The 20,236-nt window shown below is 44.7% G+C and overlaps 2 protein-coding genes across 4 annotated transcripts; one reads left to right on the forward strand and one right to left on the reverse strand.

Annotated features, from left to right (window-relative positions):
• Window positions 1-40: 40 nt before the first annotated feature.
• On the reverse strand, window positions 41-8,824 carry birc2 (baculoviral IAP repeat containing 2). Of its 2 annotated transcripts, XM_084474200.1 has the most exons (14): window positions 8,721-8,824; window positions 8,142-8,431; window positions 7,572-7,716; window positions 6,540-6,823; window positions 5,906-6,226; window positions 5,424-5,742; window positions 5,155-5,254; window positions 4,933-5,011; window positions 4,794-4,842; window positions 4,318-4,560; window positions 3,969-4,067; window positions 2,863-3,018; window positions 2,301-2,342; window positions 41-1,656 (listed from the first exon to the last, which is right to left on the reverse strand). In XM_084474200.1, exons 3-14 carry the CDS (start codon window positions 7,663-7,665, stop codon window positions 1,463-1,465), a joined length of 1,980 nt encoding a protein of 659 aa, XP_084330326.1. In that variant the 5' UTR covers window positions 7,666-7,716; window positions 8,142-8,431; window positions 8,721-8,824; the 3' UTR covers window positions 41-1,462. The 2 variants fall into 2 exon arrangements, with proteins under 2 accessions (XP_084330326.1, XP_084330325.1); XM_084474199.1 differs by having other exon boundaries at window positions 7,572-8,431.
• A 2,404-nt stretch (window positions 8,825-11,228) lies between these two features.
• Window positions 11,229-19,907, forward strand: slc6a7 (solute carrier family 6 member 7). 2 transcript variants are annotated; one of them, XM_084473858.1, is made up of 14 exons: window positions 11,229-11,456; window positions 13,224-13,452; window positions 14,041-14,172; window positions 14,702-14,903; window positions 15,450-15,588; window positions 15,872-16,006; window positions 16,372-16,475; window positions 16,566-16,690; window positions 16,937-17,049; window positions 17,150-17,287; window positions 17,383-17,482; window positions 18,291-18,409; window positions 18,736-18,909; window positions 19,232-19,907. In XM_084473858.1, the coding sequence occupies exons 1-14, from the start codon at window positions 11,388-11,390 to the stop codon at window positions 19,400-19,402; spliced, it is 1,950 nt and encodes a 649-aa protein (XP_084329984.1). In that variant the 5' UTR covers window positions 11,229-11,387; the 3' UTR covers window positions 19,403-19,907. The 2 variants fall into 2 exon arrangements, with proteins under 2 accessions (XP_084329984.1, XP_084329985.1); XM_084473859.1 differs by lacking the exon at window positions 11,229-11,456 and adding an exon at window positions 11,657-11,772.
• The last annotated feature ends 329 nt before the right edge of the window (window positions 19,908-20,236 follow it).

Genomic DNA, 20,236 nt, shown 5'->3' on the forward strand with positions numbered 1-20,236 from the left:
ATTGGGGGGAAGGAGGGGGGGGAGAGAGAGTGAGACTTCTTGTAAAATTCTTTTATTTTAGCTTCCTGAAATTGATAACTTATTCAGTTGCATGTCAAACCAATAGACTCTGTCTGAATATACAGTATAATTAATGCCTTAAATATACTCTTTATTTCAACAATATCACTCTTGAATTACATTAAAATGTTATATAAAGCATATCATACATAATCTAAGTATACTACAAATATGAAGTATTGCCATGATTTTGATCTTTAATCGTTCTCAAAATGGTGTCAGTTTATGGAAACATTTTAAAATCACCTGGCATAAATAAGGTAAATGGGTTTGGCCTTCGCATCTTGGCAAAAAGACATACCTAAACAAGGATTTTATATAGGTGCACTTGCATTAATAGTGTGATCTAAGTTCCAGTTTGTAGTGTTATCTTCCACGACTGCATAGAGTAGTGATGTAAAGTGATAATTCCTTGATAGATTTTAGAATTGTATTTAGTTAATACGTTTAAAACTAGATTTTTAATACCAATGTTAATTTAAAACTCAAGTTTACAACATTGGTTTTTTGTAAGTGATTTTTGTCATGGGATGAATGGGACTATGATTGCATACACTGCAATTTCTGTTTAGCAAAACAATATTTTAAATGCACAATGGTCTTTTTTTTTGATAAACCAGTTCAATCACAAGTCCAAGCGGGGAAAACTTAATCTCAATGCTCTATAGTGGCGCAAATTGCAAGTATCTCCTAAACGACAAGTATAACACGGGTCTAACCATGGGATAACGACACCATATAATTTTTTATAAGCTTGTTCCCTCAAGAGCAGTTCTATTTAACTATAAAGGCCTCACTAAGTCAATGAAAACATTTTTTTCTTACATGGATTACATACTAATTTACCATACTTAATAATGTATATTATGTTCCATTTCTACCAAGTCCGTTCTGTAGATTGAGCAAAATTCTACACACCACACCTTTTGAATTTTGAAACTGACATTTTTAAATGAAATGTCATGTTATGGAAATTTTCCTGATGAATATTTAATGGGTGTGGAATGGATACATCCCTTTGCTATATTTGAGTTATTTTATCTGTGGAGCAAACATGTTTTATATACATTACGGTGTACATTGCACTGGGTTAAACAGTTTGAAATCGACCAACTTACACCTAAAAATATATATAAATGAGAATCTACAGGTTTTTATTAGGCACAACGATCACACTTCAGTATAGAACTCTCAGCCTCGTTGGTGTGTAACTCAGCATAACTAGATCTATACAAATTATTCATCACCAGGCTACTTGAATAGTCCGGTAAGCGTGCCTGCATTTGCAATATTCTGAAACCCCCTCCCATAAATACACTGGCTTGTAGCTTTACAAGATGCACCGCATGCTAAAATCCATCGACTAAACCACTGGAGACCAGGAGCCCTGGTTCCTGCTCCTTCAAGAGAGGAACGTTCTGACGGTCCCCTTCACCAGGCCTCTGCAGATGGGACACTTCCTCAACGAGGGAGCGCACTCCTTGCACACCACCAGGTGTCCACAGGGGATGAACACGATGTTCACCTCCTTATCCATGCACACCTTGCACGTTCGCTCCTCCTGCAGCCGCCGCAGCTGCTCTTCCATGGGTAGCTCTGCAGAGAGGAGGGTCGTTAGTCGAGGAGCCAAACACTCAGCTATCGAGAATACAGTCCCAAATACTCACGATATATACAGCAGCAAAAAGTTGAATCCCACCACCAGCACTTACTACGATACATTGCCCACATACACAGCCGCAAAACATTGAATCCCACCACCACGTCATACGAAACATCGCCCACATATACAGCTGAAAAACGTTGAATCCCACCACCTTTTAAACCAATAGAACGAACCACTGGAGAGTCGTCGGCATCAGAGACAGTTTCAATTAAGTGGTGGCTCGATCGCATTTACCAAGCTGACTCTTAAGATTAGATAGCATTTTCTACAGCAAGATTCCGCAACACCACAGTTACTATCTACATTGTTTCACTAAAAGTATATGTATATTTGCTCATAGTGAGCCAGTAGAAGCAGATAATACAGGACCAAGCATAGCATTGACAATTAAAACAATCAATGCTTACAACAAAAATCAGGTCATGATGAACGTCGGGTACAAGAGCAGTTATTCATTGCCACTAACGTGAGAACATGAATGTATTGCATTAGTATATTATATATAAGCGAACTCAAGCGAAGTCTCCACTGCCTGGCTGCAGTACAGTGCAGCAGGTTATGTGTGTGTATGTACCTGAGAGATCCTGACTTGGTGACACAGCTTCATTTGCCTGGGCTGAAAGTGCAGTGGAGAGAACACATTAAGCCTGAGGATGCTAAGAGACCGCATTGAAAGGCGACGGACAATAGTTGAGCAGTGGTACCTTTGCCTTAGCAGAGCCAGGATTTAACCAGGAGGGAAAAACACAGGTTTTTAAATTAATTATGTGAAAGCAACGTGAACTGAATCACTTGCATGACTTTTGTCAATGCAGATAATGGAAAAAATAAATGGCACATAATCTGTGACAATGCTGTGATAAAAACAATGTGCCGACTGTGTTAACAGAATTTAAATGTCCACGGTATGTAAAGCAGGAATGGATGAATCTTAATCTTATGAATCTTGCAAACGTGGACTCTGACTTAATGTCCACTGGTGATGTCAGTCATGTGATGTGGACTGCGGTATCTCCTCCCCCCCCCCCGCCAGCAGGGCGAACTCATATACTGGTTGTAATGTCCCGACGTTCTGCGGTGGCCTGCACAAACACGATGGGATGGGACAGAGTGTGGCGGCATGTCTGTGGCTGTACCCATGAGGTCTCTGAGCAGCAGCACGTCGTTCTTCTGGATCCAGTTGCGGAAGAGCTCCGAGGCGGCGTTCCCCTTACTGAGGACCAGCTCCAGGAGCCGGGCCGTCTGCTGCGGGCCGCTGGGCAGGGCCTGGACGCCCCCGTATTCCTCCGCCGCTGTGGGGGGGGGGGGGGGGGGGGGGGGGGTACATAGTCGCATTAGATGGGGACCACAGTACTGTAGTGTGAACACACAAGGGTGTTCGATTCCCAGCACAGGCCAAAGGTTCCGGGTTTGATCAACAAGGTCCGCAGCAAGAGGCCTCAGCCCTAGCTGCTTCTAAATATCACGTTTCCCCATGTGAATTGAGGTCCAATCTCACAACAATGTCGAGTTGTCTCCGCCCGCCCCCTTTTCAGACATGAAACTTACACGGGTTGCATAATATTTTGAGAAACGATTTCCATTTTGACACTGGGCCACGAGTCCTGCACTTTAAGTTGATCAGCTATTGTATTTGTTTGCAAAATATTAACCAGCTTATGTAGCATCTGTCTGGAAATCCTTCTGCGCTTTAAGCCGTCTCCATCTGTCCAATGAAACTCCAGATTTACCCATCCTTATCACGGCTCTGGTCATGATACTTTTTCGGACGGGGCTTTTGAGGCCGGGTAGAATGGTATGATCTAATAGAATCTCAGTGCATCCAGTTTGTTTGCTTGCTTCCATGGCTGCAGCAAGCTGTGTTGTATGCCAATATATGTCCTATCTGGCCACCTGAGAGTACTTTGAGAATAGTGAATCATAACACACAGGCCATAGCAACCTAAAACGTTGCAAACCAGAAAAAAAAATTCAAAGAACAAGTTGGCTGTAGGGTTGTCGGAGACGACAGTGCTTCCACTTGCCATGTTAATCTCAATTGACACATCACGGTCATTTTATGAATTAGTATAGTACATTTGTCTTATATCCTACCTTTAATAGAAACATGAAGATTCAATATTCAGTAGCCCAAAGGAAGTGGAGGTGGCTGGTGTGTTCGTCAAAACCAACAATTATCCTCACATAATGTAAGTTTGCACCCCTGTAGTTACGACACATTCTCTATGTTCCAGAAACTCACTGATCACGTTCTGCTCCCTCAGATGCTCCAGCACAGACTCCACACTCTTCAGCCGCTGGACCAGTGCCGTCTGGTGCCTCTTGAGGAACGTGAACCCATCTGGAACACACATGGTTAGAGAGCCCAGTGAAGAGCCGTGATTCACCCCCCGTCGCCTTGCATTAACACTCACAAATGTGAAAAAAAGTGTTGTTTGAATGACTGCGGTTTGCCACCATAACCAGGGGCAGAGTGAAAAACATGGGGCTAGTTTAGGGGCCTTCAGCTGCAGGGGTTTTGGCGCAGACAATGATGATGATACATATATACATAATATATGGTGAGAGGGTGAACAGCAGACCGTATGTACCTGATGCCATGGCCTCAGCCAGCATCTCGCGCTCCTCCTCCCTCTTTTGGTCCTCGGCACTCAGCAGGTCCGACACCAGCTCTTGGACCGTCTTGTAGTTCTCTCCGCTGGTCAGGATCTTGCTCTGCACCGTCTGTTTGACCAGGCTGCGTTCAAAGCCCATCTCCAGGGCCGACTTGATGACCGGGGTATTCATCATGACCATGTCCTCCGAGCGCTCCTCCCCCGGCCCCACGTGCACCACTAGGAAGTGATTTATAGCATTTATAATAGATGAACTGAAGATAGAAGATGGATTTATGAATGATGATTTCTTGTTGAAATTTCTCCCAGAGACTGCCCCCTCTACAATAAGTCAGACGTTTGCATTCGGAAACAGTGCATTGCAGTGAATACCAAACTGCTGAACGATGTTATAAGAGTAGCATACAAATATCATGTTCAAGGTCATGTCCTTAACCTGAGCCGTTCCTTACCTGGTGGGTCCACAAACTCTCTGGAGCTGTTGTCGCCGCTGGTCAAAAGCTGTTGAGGAACAAGAAAAAACTAAATGGTTCAGTCTTGAGATGTCTCCGGCTCTACAGTCCCAAATGGAAACCTGCTGGTTTTACCAACCTGCTCAAAGAGCCGCGGGAACCGGGCCTGGATCTGATGCACAAACTCCTGGCCCTTCTCCTGCAGCAGGTACTCACACCTGGAATCAGGAAGAGACACCAATCAGCGTTGGATGCAGTGATGACAGGGGCTAAGCTCCTCTGTATCAGAGGATAGTTCACGGCGCAAATCCGGTGCCTTACAAAAATATAAAGACTAATACACCTCATGGTTACCAGTTACCTTGGAAACCACTTGGCGTGTTCTACCCAGGGGTCATCTCCAGACTCCCAGCAGCGAAGCCCGCCATCACAGCAGAAACATTTCACGTCATCATTACGACCTTTGGAACAAACACACCAATGGTCATTTGTAAAGATTGGAAGAGCAAACGCATTTTATCGTTTTTATCGTTTATCGTCCCCAAGTCAACGGAAGCCCTTATTTTTGGGCCAAACATTTAGTTCACCATTCAGACCCCTGGTTCAACGTGAGTGGGCGTGGCTTCTTACCCACATAGTAGAACCCGGCCTTGGCCAGCTGATCGGGCCGCACCGGGATGCGCGAGGGCCAGTTGACGAAGGTGAGCAGCCGGTCTTCGTTCTGCTGCATGGCGGGGTTCGACACGTTACTGAGGCCTGGAGCTACCACCGCTGCTGCCGCTGCCGCCCCAGAGAGCTGCCAGGGCCCCGCCGTGGCGGCCCCGGGGCCAGGGGCCACAGAGGCAGCCAGGGACACGTTGTCCGCCCGGTCTCCTCTGACGAAGCGGCAGTTGGGGTAATGTCTCTGGTGCTCCGACACGGCACGGTCCCCCGGCTCCCAGTTACTCAGCTGCAAAACATACGTGATGTTACCCCCGATATTTTCCTCATTCGGGCACCGAGTTTGGGGTTGTCATTGTGAAAGTGGTAGTGTTTATAAATCAGACCCTTAAGATATGATGCTACTGCTGCCGAGTCTGGCCCAACACACACACACACACACACACACACACCTGTCCCCCGCAGCTGAAGCAGGCCACCCGGTCGCCCTGACCCAGGAAGTAGAAGCCGGCTTTGGCCAGCTCTCCGGGGGTGATGATGGACAGCGTCCAGGCTTGGAAGGAGTCCAAGCGCTCCTGCTCTCGCCGCATGCTAGGGTTGTGGCACACGGGCGGCCTCTGGTGGGACATGTCCTCCACACCGCGGGACGCCAGCGGACTGGATGGGGGCGGAGCGGAGAAGCCTATGTTCAGGTAGGCGGCGGGCTCCTCTGCCTGGCTGCTGGGAGCAGGGAGGGGCGGTGCTGGGACAACCGCAGGGCCCGGAACCGACAGCTGGGGCAGATGGCAAAAAACATACCCACTTAGAATGACTGGACTTTGGAAGACATCCAAACAATCTTACACATTTAAACAAAACTAAAAACCTGTGATCTCAATCTCATCTTTCAGTACATTTCAACATGGCTCTCCAGCTCACAAGACCCGCCTCTAGCCGGCCATAAGACCAACGGCATCTCAACGCGGAGGCACAGCGACAGACCCAGTCATCACTTCAGTCTCGACCTCATCACACAGGAGGCTTTGTATAAGCACTGGGTTCAAGCCACCCCCTTTCTACAGCACAACCAAAGGCATTATCAGTTACCGGCGGCAGGACCGGGGCGCTGCGCAGGGGGGAGAAGGCGGAGTGGGAGGAGGAGAGCAGGTTGGCGGTGGAGGGCAGGCTCTGGATGAAGGGGCAGGATGGGGAGAGCTGCCGGTGCTTCTCTGTAGGACAGTCCCCGGCCTGCCAGCCCTCCGCCGTCACGTTGCACCTGAAGCACTGCACCCGGTTGCCCACGCCCGTGTAGTACCAGCCCGCCCGCGCCAGGCTGCGCTCCGTCACGCCAGAGGCCGGGAAACGGGCAAACGTGGAGATGCGGAAGAGCTCTGGGGGAGGAAGAGGAAAACATTCAATTAAATTGTATGTGTATAGCCCTTAACCACCGGTATAGTCTCAAAGGGATTAACAGGCTGTGTGTTTATGACCCCTGACCCTAGCCACCCAGAGGGCAAGATAAAACTCCCTTAATTAGCAAGGAAGAAATAAGAAAGGAAGAAAGAAGAAAGAAATCTTGAGAAGAAACACAGACTCTGGGATCCCTCCTTCCAGGGATGATCAGGAGTGCAATGGGTGCCATAGTTGACATACATACATACAAATATACAGGCAAAACATGTTCACATTACTCCCAGTCACCACAGACCGTTCAAGCAATTTAAATTACAATTATTTGGGGGAGGGGCATCTCCCTAGCTCAGAAATTTGAAACACAACATGAAAGGTTCTCCCACTTATACCCATTAAATCACATTCCTTGTGTCCTTTACTTGCCCTCGTATCCTTGTTTACCAAGGAATAAATCACAGGAAGCGTTTCTTTTTCTTGTTTTTAAGCATGGAGTTGGCTACACAATAATGTTATAATTTCACAGCTGTTTCCCTTCTCAAGCATAGTAAAAAAAGAAAAGAAAAAAAGAAACGGAAATAAAGTATTCAAATGACTATTTGAAAAAGACTCTAATCTAATAATCTCATATTGAAGTATACTATAAGTTAAAGAGACGACAAAGTTGTCATGGCATAGTTAAGTGGATGTAGCGGTTCGAGGAGAAAGGAAGAGGAGAGGAGCTGGTACCTGAGGAGTTGTCATACTGCAGATCCGGCGGAGGCCCGCTGCGACACAAGGCCATCAGAAACTGGTTCTTCTTCAGTTCCAACAGAGTTTCCATATTTCTAGAATTTCGTTTACATGTAGTATTACAGGGGCGGGGCGGGTGCAGCTGAAGGAGATGTGTGAGAATACCGTTATGGGTATTTCCCTGTCACACACACTCGGGGTTCTGCTCCAAAGGAAAACGAAACTAACCAGCCTAACTGCTATGTATCGACACAAAACTTAAGTTAAAACTTAACTTAACAGTCCTTCATCCGACTTATAATAGCGTACAATGTACAAGAAAGTAATAAAGCTACATTTGAATGCGGTTATATTTAAATGTGAGCAGTCTACGTTTCATTTCTTTAATTTTGAGAGGGAAGAAGCACAGTTACCCCTCACAAATGTTGAATCAATATAACAATTAAAATAATTCATTGACGTGGGACCCATGAGCGCGAAAGGTCCACCGTCACTCGTTTTTAATCATGCATCACATGGGAATAAATGTTTCCCCATCAATAACCCGTGCTGATAGTGAAATCATACTTTTGGACCACACTATTGTATCTGATCCATTGTGCCTTCACCATGGCATGGCATCAGATCCTCTCATGCCCTCACCCCCCCCCCCCACCCTGATGTGGACCCCTTCTGTCCGGGGTCTAGGCTCCCGTGACGGTGACAGCCAAGGATGACAGATAGTTCCCCGATGAGGACCCGACAGTTCCCCGACGAGGACGAACACAACAGGAATTTCCAGCTCCACTACGTCAGCCTCACGTCCGGGTCAACAGGAAAGTCCCTGCTGCTTTATTCTGCTGTCTTCGGTCTGAACACTGGAACATATAACATACAATTTCGTTAGTTCGATTAATCCTATTCCACCCCTTATAGACTGACGTTATAGAGACATAAACAAAATATATATATGTATATATTTCATTATAGCATGTTATATCATGCGCTACCTATATATTAAAGATACGATACATCCTAGCTAAAAATGTGCATTAGCGATACCGCCCACGCAGTCGTTACGCAATTGTAATACAATTTCTAAACATGATCTTAAAATTAGTATAAAAGCAAATGACTACCTAAAAGCAAAAAAGAAAAATATATGACCTGCAATCTAATGAATTGTAGTATGATGAATCTAGTGACATACAGTCCATGGTAGCAGTCACAGGCTCGTTGTTGTTACATTGACTCCGCCCACTTCAGTTATGGACTCCGCCCACTTCAGCTGCCGCGTTCAAGCCCCGAGAGACGAGGTGTTCATGGCGGCCTACTAATTAAAGTGTTATAAAAGTGCTTGTTGGCGTTTCGACACATCATTTGATGTGTAATTATGTAATATGTGCTTGAATCGTTATCTTTCGCTCCGATTTTAGTCCCCTTTGTTCTTCATGTGTTCATGTGTCCAAAATAAGCATGCATTGCTGTTGCATAGGCTACGTATATTTTTGGGTGAACCACAATATACAATATAGTATTGTGTCTGTTATTGCATGTTTTAATTGGTTTCTTGTTCAGGGCTTTAGATTGAGATTGAACATTAAACATAACATACATGGCTAATCTGGATCCCCTAGGTGGCGCCAAATGGATTTCCCGAAGCAGCCTACATCAGGACAGGATGTTCATTGATCAAGGATAGCTTCAACTTCAGCACATTGATGCATCCCTTTCCTTTGTGGCCTTTTCTTAGGTTATGTTTGCGTTGTGTGCTGGTTCATTTGATTGTGTGTAAATGCATTTCTGATGATTGGTTTACCTGGTACAGGAGTACAGGAAGGCAAATGAGACAAGTCTAGTTGGTACCTAAATCTTAGGCACCATGGGTTGAGGATTTGTTTATATGTTAATAAACATTTAAATGGAGGGCATGTCCCGGATACATGCCCTCATGGTTACACATGGTGCCAACACCATCAGCCTCTTCTCCACAGAACCAGTGGAGAGAGGGGGTTCGGTGACCATGCTAATAAAGATCAACCGCAATTGTGGACCACTCTATTAGAAGAAAGCTCTCTTTCTCTATGGGCCCTAGTCTGCCTCCTGTGTCCTGAAGGCTTCTTGTTCTTGTAGCTATGTTTAGTTCCAGGGAGAACCAATCCACTTTGCATGGCTTCCTCTTGTAGCTTCAAGTGGTTGCTTTGTTTTGGTTAGTTGATGAGGAGTGGCTGAAGGTCAGGCCCATGCCCATGGCACAATGGCCCAGTAGTTTCTCCTGTTTTCTTTAGTTAGAGCCAGATCTTAAAACCCGGTAGTTCATCTTGTTACGTTGGTCAATTGCTGTCTACTGTGGTTGTTCCTTGGACCATGTTTATCAAGCCATGCCATCATGTTGGTCGTGAGCTGTTGTAACAGTGGCCTTACTATACGGAACAACTTGGTCCCGCTTGTCAAGCAGGGTGTTGTCACCTCAAAAGGTGTGTACTTGTAATGGCATGGTATTCAAATGATGGCTTCTGGAGTTCAATGATTCTGAGATGAGAAGGCCTGTGCCCCCTCCATACCCAGCTAGAGAGGGAGGGAGGAACATGATCATTTGGTAAAGAGGGCGAAATAGTATAATCCAAGTCGCAGGGAGTGCAGCCATGTTTAATGCAGACTGGCAGTTCAACAATACCCTGGATAGAGTGGCGGGGTCTTCTGGGTCGGTTTGGGAGGCCCCCCTCCTGTAAGGAATGACAGTAATGTCAGGAATCTCTGCCTAATATTCCACTGGATTTGTACGGTTTATCATGCCCTCTGAACTTGTCAGGACAGTTATTGTCTTCATCTTTAGTTTGCTCCACTGGTTATTAAGCAGGTTTTTTTTTTTTTTTAATCCAGGCCAAATGTAGCCTCCAGTGCCTCAAGTTTGAAAGAAATTAAATAGTCACAGTAACGTCACCAAAAAATTACAAATGTAATGTGCAAGAGAAAAAAAGTGGGTATACTCATTTACATTGGCTGGATTATTGTCACTAAGTATTGAATGTAAAAAAAAGTATGTTTAATAACCTTTATTTAAGGCCAGTCTATCAGAACAGAAGCAGAGTCATGACTATTAAAGGTGACATATTATACCACCAGGTGTGAGTGTGATTAGCCATTACAAGCCGTTTTGAAAACCTGCCTCATCTGACATCACTAGTGGGCTTGTCCACCTAGATGTGTGCTGGATAGATGAGCAACGTTTGCTACAGTCCACTGGGTAGGCTGGTAGACTGATCTATCCAGTAACATCTAGGTGGACACATGTATGTCACCTTTAAATTACATTTTCCCTAGGTCTTGCTCTTTTTCAGTTTGATGTAAATCACATATGGGTACTTGTAGGGCTATTGAAAAGTGTAACATAAAACTATTATTAGTAGGCCTAGTTGGTGAAATGTGGCTGTACCCTTTTCCATTCTGTTACAGGCGATGAAGTTGAAAACGACATACTGGCGTCCTCGACGCCCTACAGACCAGAGGAGGTCATGGCACTGGTCTCCTGACGCCCTACAGACGAGAGGATGTCATGGCAGTGGTCTCCGGACGCCCTACAGACGAGAGGACGTCATGGCACTGGTCTCACTGGTCTCCTGGATGCTCCAGCCGCACCTGCGCTCTCGCACTCGGCGGAGCCACTGCCTGAAAACGCCGGCTCGGAATTGGTGTCTATTTTACGCTTAATTAAAAGTGAACAAGAAACCTACCGGACGCATGCATAGACTTCGATGTAGGCTACCTCCCACCAGAAGTTACATCTTAAAATGTAGACAACTGAGAAACTCAGTTCGATAACTGCCAGAAGAAATGAAGAGCGACGAGCCGAAAGCGGCACCTGGAAACACCATCTTGGCGAATCCAACAACAACACCGCAGGTGAGAACGGTGCTTAACCTTAACCTAGTCGGTAATCGACGGCATCGTCGTGTAATCACCTGAAATGGGTCTATGTGCAACTCAGTTATAGCCCCAAGAGTTTTTTTTTCCCTTGGGTAGGCCTATATAACGATTAAGCCATGTTTACCAAGTCAAACAGGATAAAGTTCAACTGTAGGGAAGCTGCAACCGGTCGAACCACATTTATGCCCCCTGCGCAGTGCGTACGCAAGTGATGGTTTATACCACAATAACTCATAAGGGGGTTCTCTGCATTTGTCCCGGGGATTTGGAAATTCAAACACAAATCTAAATTGTAAGTGATATGGGACTGAATGTGATTTTATTACCTTGAAAGAGCCATTGAAGCCATATTTATTCAAATGGACCAGGCCTACTTAAAATATGAATAAAAAATATTGTAGCAATTTTTCAGATGGGTATAACACAACTAAGTGGTTGGTTATGAATTTGGTGGTATTGATTGTACATAACTATTGTGGCCATTGCCTTGAATACATGGGCTACTCCTATCCTCTTATGATAAAGTTGAAATGAAAAGGGAAGTTTGGCCTAGGAAGTCATTAAAACTGGTGGATCCAGTCATTTGCAAGACTTCATATTGGTGTAATTTTCAACAAGTGTCAGAATAACTGATGTAGTGGAATACAAGTTACATAGTGATAGTTTTGAGAGGTTCACTTTAAACCAGACTAACTTTCAGGAGAATGTATGAATTTTGTAGCAACTTCCTCAGTGTGGTAGGCCTACGTGATAACCTGTAGACCAGTGGTTCTCAAATGGGGGTACGTGAAGGCACTCCAGGGGGTATGTGAGATTTTAAAATATACCGATTTTAAAAAAAAGTAGCATCCATGCAAAACTCCTTTAAAAATAATTATTTAATAAATATTTCAGGAAAATATAAGTATAAGTTCATAAAATTAATTTTATATTCAGTAGGCTATTCAATTTCATTATCCTTAAAACCCAGAGTCTCCCCCATACCAGGATGGTTAAACCCAACCTGTCATATGCCACCTGGCATCACCTGTCAATCACTTGGATCAACGATGGAGTCGTGGTTGAAGCGTAGCAGCAATTCTTTTGAAAACACAGAGGGGAGCCAAAACAAAAATGCTTTGCGCTGGTTAGGGGGTACTTGGCTGAAAAAATATTTCACAGGGGGTACATCACTGATGTACCCCCTGTGAAATATTTTTTGAGAACCAAGGTTGAGAACCACTGCTGTAGACTACTTCTTTCGATGAGATACATTTCACACAGGAAGGAAGCCATGCGGTTTCATCAGCTCTTTTCATGAGGTAGCCCTAGGGCAACCTTACCACAACATGTGTTAACGTTTGCTATATAACAAAAAAAAAACAGATCTTCATCTGTCTCCAACCTTTCGTTCTGGGCTCATTTAGGTATCTATTTGAACCAGAAGCCCGTACCCTGATTAGCACTTATTGAGAAACACTTTTGAACTTTGATTGTTTACGTATAAGGCATTCTTCATGGTTCTTCCAAAACCAGAAAAGCATGATAATAAATATGTATCTCAACACTCGCTAACAAAAACATGCTGACATGGGATGAAATGTGTTTGATTATGTATATCAATAAAGTTGATTTAGTCTGGCTTAACCGTGTGTGTGTGTGTGTGTGTGTGTGTGTGTGTGTGTGTGTGTGTGTGTGTGTGTGTGTGTGTGTCTTAATTATAAATAAACAAATGAATTCCTTAATGCATTCATTTCTTTCTAGAATGCCATGCAGTTGAATGGTCACACTGCGACTAAGCATAATGTCGCCAACCCAACATCGCAGACACAGTCGGAAGCACAGCCCCCGGCCCCTACCCCCGCACCGGACCCACACATCCCACGAGAGCAGTGGGGTGGGAAGTATGAGTTCCTGCTGTCCTGTATTGGATATTGCGTCGGCCTTGGCAACGTGTGGCGGTTCCCCTACCTCTGCTACCGCAATGGAGGAGGTGAGGCATGTTTTCCTACAAGTGGCGCTTAGAACCACTGGTAACCATAGCAGCCTGTGCGTTGCTATGGGCTTACGCTGTTCAATCCTCGGGTACACACCCAAGACGGCGGTTTAAGTGTTTAGAGAGAAAAACACAATGTAGAAATCATACACTTAAAACAGCCGTCTAACTGTGGTTTTTGAAGGTGTTGATGAATCCAACTCCATTACTGCTAGCATTGCTAACGTATGTCAGCCAAGCTGACCATGTTTCTTGCTAGGCATCATAGAGATTAGATCCCTCCTCTGTCTCTCTTTACTACTTTTCCTAATGTTCAGGCAGGGCCTGTGAAGACCTGTGAGACTAGCTGTCATTTAAATAAACCTGATATTCATAATTTTAGGCTAGAGCAGTAATTCTGAGAATGATGAAAAAGCAGTTTCTGTTGAAGATGAAATTCGGTCATGTGTCTTTGAACTCTGGGGATCCATCACGAGTCACGACTTGTCTTGACGAGCCAGGTCTTGCTTACTTTGGCTCACGGTGGTTCAGGAGAGCTGGCCCATTCCCTCCTCCTCATGCACACTTGTCTCTCCTGTCCCACAGGTGTGTTTCTCATACCTTACTTCATAATGCTGTTCTTCACTGGTGTGCCTCTGTTCCTCATGGAGCTGAGTCTGGGCCAGTATGGAGCTGCTGGCCCCATCACTGTATGGAAGTGTTGCCCTCTCCTTAAAGGTAACCCATGAGTCCAAGCTGGAGTGTTCAAATACAGCTCTACAGTGGTACAAAGCTGGACAAATATGGGGTTTCTAAGTGCCGTTTGAAGTCAGGTTAATGGTCAATACCTGTGGAGACAATGCTCTTTTCTTAACAACAGCACCTTTTATAACTAAGAGTCAAAGAAAAAAAGATGTTGGCATAAGAATAACTGTGCTTCCTTGTTATGTCAACTAAAAACATATATTTGATTTATATTTTTAATTGTATGTATTTATTAAATGAATGATAAGCTGTTGCCTCGATTGATTGCTATCATAAAAAAAGGAGAACCTTGCTAACTGTTAGCAGTGAGCTAATAATTCCAAATGATATTCTGCTCGGCTCAATACATTAAATTCATCAGAAGAGTGTATCTTTTTCAAGGTACATGGTTGAATCAGCATCCACAAATACACCTTTTTTATCACGTGCCTTTTGCTAAACCATGCTGTACAAATCCAAATCCCCAGGAAGACCCCCCCTAACCCTGTGTGTGGCCCGGCAGGTATTGGCATTGGGATGCTGTGTGTGTCCACGCTTGTGTGCCTCTATTACAACGTGATCATCGCCTGGACCTTCTACTACCTGGGCAGCTCCTTCCAGAGCCCTCTGCCATGGTCCTGTGAGGCACTCGCCAATGCTGACCTCTGTGCCAACATCAGCTCGGGCAACGGGTCCTTTCAGAGTCCTTCAGAGGTTTTCTGGAAGTGAGTCCCTCTCTCATTCCCTCTCTGACTATCTGAACACATGTTAGTAGGCTATAGATATTAAAACAAGTCAAAGTCAGCTTTATTGTCAATAACAACAAATGTACAAGACAAATAGAAGAACCAAAATTCTGTTTGTCTCTGACCCGCAGTGCATTCTTATAAATGTAAAATGCAAATCCTTGAATGGTCTACTATTGTCTTGATACTCAGAAAGCACAGCCAGTGTTGGTCCTTCCTTGAGCTGACCAACTGAAGTAAATAATGTTTCTGAAAAGGACTGTTTGTCTTGTTTGTCTAGTGTCAATAAAGGAGATGCACACACTTTTCCTGGAAAATCATTTGGTCATATGCGCTCTGTAACCATAATAGTCATTCTACACAGTCTGAACAGAAGTTCAGAAAGAAAGGGGATAAAAATAGAACTTACATCACTTTATCTGATGTAGTGGACATAGCCATGGGCAGATGGACAGCCATGAACAGATCTCCAGGCATGGTGGTTTTAACCAACGTTTGCTTTGTGTCTGTGTGTTTTCTCCTTAGTGAGAAGGTGCTGGGTGTAGTGCACAGTAAGGGCCTCCACGACCCGGGGCCGGTGCGGTGGCCCCTGGCCCTCTGCCTGCTGGCCGCGTGGATCATCATCTTTCTCTGCATGCTGAAGGGCATCCGCAGCTCCGGGAAGGTGAACCAACATGGATTACATGACATGCTTTATTCAACCCCCGAGGCAGAATGGCAGCACAAAACAACGAAGGCCAATAGAAACAAATATGAACACAAATATGAACTAACAGTAGATAGACAATCTGTACAGAATAAACAAAGAAAAACTGAATAAACTGTAATGGCATCCAACACACAGTTCACAAGCAGTGTACTGCATTTGTAGATCCTGTTGGTGCTACTTTTTCTACTTCTATTTCTACTTTTGGTTAACATACACCTCTGGTTTCTGGTGTTTTCAGGTGGTTTACGTCACCGCTACGTTTCCCTACTTCGTGCTGCTTGTGTTGATCATCAAGGGCGCCACGCTGGAAGGATCGCTTCAAGGGGTGGCCTTCTACCTCACCCCTGACTGGAGCCGTCTAGCCAGTGCACAGGTACAACCCGGGACAGCAGCAGGTATAACCTGCTCCAGGTAACGCCTCCTTTGAAGGTGGCCTGATGGAGATTACTACAATTATTTAGGATTTCTAATGCGTCCATTCGTTACACAATTACATATTTTTTTCTATTATGTTTTTTTTTTTTACTTATCGATTTACCTCGTCTTTCAGAGTCCTAGTGATAGGGATATCTAGTTGTTTTATTAGAACCTTGACCGTGACTATAGCAGTGCACCTTAACTAATTTGGCTAGATAGTCCAATCCAGTACCGTTTTGAATGTGTGCGTCTGGTAAATGACATAAATAGTTGTAAAAACTGTTCCCAGTAAAAGCCTTATACTTAAAAATCTGTTCCCAGGTGTGGAACGACGCAGCCTCCCAGGTCTTCTACTCTCTGGGTATCGGGGTGGGGGGCCTGCTGTCAATGGCCTCCTACAATAAATTTGACAACAATGTCATCAGGTTTGTTTGTGCTCTCTTGGACTTTGGATTTAGTTGCCGTTGTTATGCTGGCCGTTGGAGTACGACTCGTTGTAACTTCTTCTTTTTAAGGGACACGTTGATAATAGTCGTCGGAAACTGTAGCACCAGTTTCTTTGCCGGCTTTGCCATCTTCTCCATTCTGGGTCACATGGCCTGGAGGAAGGGCGTCCCCGTGGGCCAGGTGGCTGACACAGGTACGCACTGCTCTGGTCACATGACCCGTTCTCTAGAAATTACTTTTGAAATGTTGGTCATCCAAATGATTGGAAATGATTTTGCGGGTTCAAAAAATGTATACATACGTGTTTGGGGTTGCTCTTGACTTATAGTATCTCTATATCATCATATATTATATAAAGGTTTACTATCCGATAGACTTGTTACCTATTCTAATTTTTCCTTGCTTTTATTTACTTATTTGTTTATTTCCATTTATTTAGGTCCTGGCTTGGCGTTTGTTGCTTACCCAGAGGCCCTTGCTCTCCTGCCCGGTTCCGTGTTCTGGTCGATTCTCTTCTTCCTCATGCTTTTCATGCTGGGCATCGACACATTAGTAAGACTGGGAATACTCTTTGCAAACAACAAAATGATGGTGGTGACAAGGGGAGCTGCTTACGTCCATCTTAATGACATCTATGTTTTCTGCCTCACAGTTTGGGAACATGGAGGGCATCACTACCGCAGTGTTGGACGAGTTTCCTCAGCTGAGACAAAACATGATGCACAAGACCCTGTTCTTGGCGGCTCTGTGCTTTGGCTTCTACCTAATGGGTCTTCTGCTCATCAGTGATGTGAGTTTCTGTGATCTATATGTACGGTATGTGTTTCAGTATGTGTGTCATTTGTCGTGTTCCATCTCATGCGTCTGGTGTCTCTGTCTTCATAGGGCGGCATTTACTGGTTCACTCTCATTGACTCCTTCAGCACTAGTTTCGGCCTGATAATCATCGCCCTCTTCATGTGCATCGGCATCTCCTTCTTCTATGGTACACTTCCTAACCCTCATTACACCTCACAGACATCCAACCCTAACCATTCTCACCTCAGGGCATCCAACCCTAACCATTCTCACCTCATGGGCATCCGACTCTAACCATTCTCACTTCAGGGCATCAAACCCTAACCATTCTCACCTCATGGGCATCAAATCCTAACCTTCATTACACCTCGCAGACATCAAACCCTAACCATCCCCAAAATCTCAAAGGTAGAAAATCCTAAACATCACCACACCTCACAGGTATAAAACCCTTAACATCACCACACCTCACAGGCATCAAACCCTAACCGTCAGTACACCTCACAAGCATTAATCTCGACCCTCCATTCACAGGAATTAAACCCTGTTCCTAACACAGCAGCATGTCTCATAGGTTATTTCCTTCACTCAGAGTTTGTGTTCGATACTCTGATTTGCTTCCCTGTATTGCTTCAGAGTAAGTCCTCTGAAATGCCATTAAGTGGATTGTTTGCCACACACTCTCTCACAAGCCTATCCTAATTCCTGATTGGTCATATTTGCTCTTCAAGGACACTTTTGTTAATATAATGCAGCATTTCACACAATGACATTAAACCTGTAAATGTTTACACTTTTTTCATGTCTTGTAACATCATGTTTAAGGAAAAATACTAACTCTGGATACTAGCCAACTGTCATTGTTTTGTGGTGTTTGACGTTCTTTGAAACTCCCACGAGAGGAGGGAAATACTGTATTCATTGTGTGGACCCCGCGTTGGGTCCCCTCTACAGGTCTCTGGTGTCTAAGCCTTTCTGTGTTCTCATGTGACTAGGAGTGAATCAGTTTTGCCAGGACATCATCGATATGATCTGCCACTGTCCCCCATGGTGTACCAAGTTTCTTGGCTTCTTCAAAGCGTGTTGGGTATTCATCACTCCCTTCCTTCTCCTGGTAAGCAAACACTCTTGCCAATTACAAACATCTCATTGAATGAATATGCATGTAGAGTCAGATCTGGTAAAGATTTAAAACCCATGTCTCTGTAGCTCCTTATATACTACACAAACCAATCACACCACTCTGAACTTGAAATGTAGGCAGTGACTGTGCTGTAATCTGACAATAGTGAATTATTCAGTAGCGGCGAGACTCATTCTGTGTATCTCCTGCAGTGGGCCTGTTTGGTGGTTTTCCCTCCTATCTATAGCCCAGTAGGCCCCTATTGGATCCTAAACCTGGTTTGTTCACACTGTGTTGTGTTCCATCTGTCGCTCCAGTTCATCCTGACCTACATCTTCTTTGAGATGTACAACACGTCGCTGCACTACGGCTCCTACGTGTATCCCTTCTGGGGCAAGGCGCTGGGCGTGTGCATCGGCGCGGCCTGCTGCATGCAGATCCCCATATGGGCCGTGGTGGCCATCGGCAGGGAGTCGGGCACCCTCAAAGACGTCAGTACTAAACCTGCACCACTGTGGCATACATTAAGGCCATGAAGAGGCTTTTTATTGCTAATGCAAATTTGTGTTGTTTTTTTTTCAACTTTCAACTTTTATGTATTGTGCCGAGTAAGTGTAACATAAACCCTTTCCCCTGGGATTAATAAAGCAAAGGAGGCCCGTGTTACATGCCTCAGAACCTCAGCCACACTACCAGTGAAACCCGATCTCAACGTGCCATTTTTAATCACCGGTGTGAAAAGAAAAAGTCACCACCTGGAACACGACCTGGGTTTTGTCTCCTGACCTCCTTTTGTGGGTGGTGTCGTTGCAGCGCTTCCAGAAGGCCATTCGACCACTGAACTCCTGGAGGGCCAACAACCTGAGCAGCTCGGGTCAGACTGGGGAGCAGGCGGAGCCAGAGCGGGTGGATGGTCCCTACACCGTCAACCTCACCAGCATGGACTTCAACGCCATGACCTGGCAGTTGGACAGCAACGCATGATGGATCTAAGGGACGGACCGCCATCCATGTTTCCCCCCCCCCCAAGACAGCCATGTTACTATGACAATAAGTGGGGGACTTCCTACCCTAATGGTTCCAGCTCGGTACTGAAGGCCGCAATGCAAACCAATGTTTTGTCATGCAGGGCGGTGTGGAATGGACTAGTCATTTTATTTATACTTCTAAAATATTTCAATGTACTGTATTATTATTCAGTACTATTAAGGGGTGGGCCTTATATGTTATTGGTCGATAGATTTACTGTTTTGTTGATATTCAATACATCTATTGATTAACTTATTGTTGATAGTATTTTATTAGTATTTTTTTCAGAGGCCAACAGTGGCCAGGCCACCTCATTCATGGTGTATACAAAGAGGCCAAGCAGTGAGTGTTATCAGTTTGCATCTTCTACAGACTCAGCGATGTTGCAGCAATTCATAAAATGATATTTTTATGTTGGTGACATGAAGGGACTGAAGCCAACAATGTATTGGGCTTTACCTCAAATAATGGATGATGTGCTTTTCGAATTAAACAGTTTTCATATATTTTAATTATCCACAATAACAATTGTTTGTCATACACCACACGCGAGTCTTCATGAGCTTGCTGGAAATGCTTGTTTTTTCTTCTATTTTATTATCTCAGTGGGTGCTGTTAGAAAACTGTAGAGACAAGGCTGCGGCGGCTGCCCTCTAGTGGAACAAACGGGGTAGTGTTATTGACGAATCCAAATAAATATAACGGATTCATATTTAAATATTGTATACGTCTATGATTTAGATGTCAAACTAGACACCTTACGAAGTTTCCAATGTCTAACGTTTCTTC

The sequence above is a fragment of the Micromesistius poutassou genome, assembly GCF_964030765.1.
Source record: "Micromesistius poutassou genome assembly, chromosome: 10".
In the NCBI taxonomy this organism is placed as follows: domain Eukaryota; kingdom Metazoa; phylum Chordata; class Actinopteri; order Gadiformes; family Gadidae; genus Micromesistius; species Micromesistius poutassou.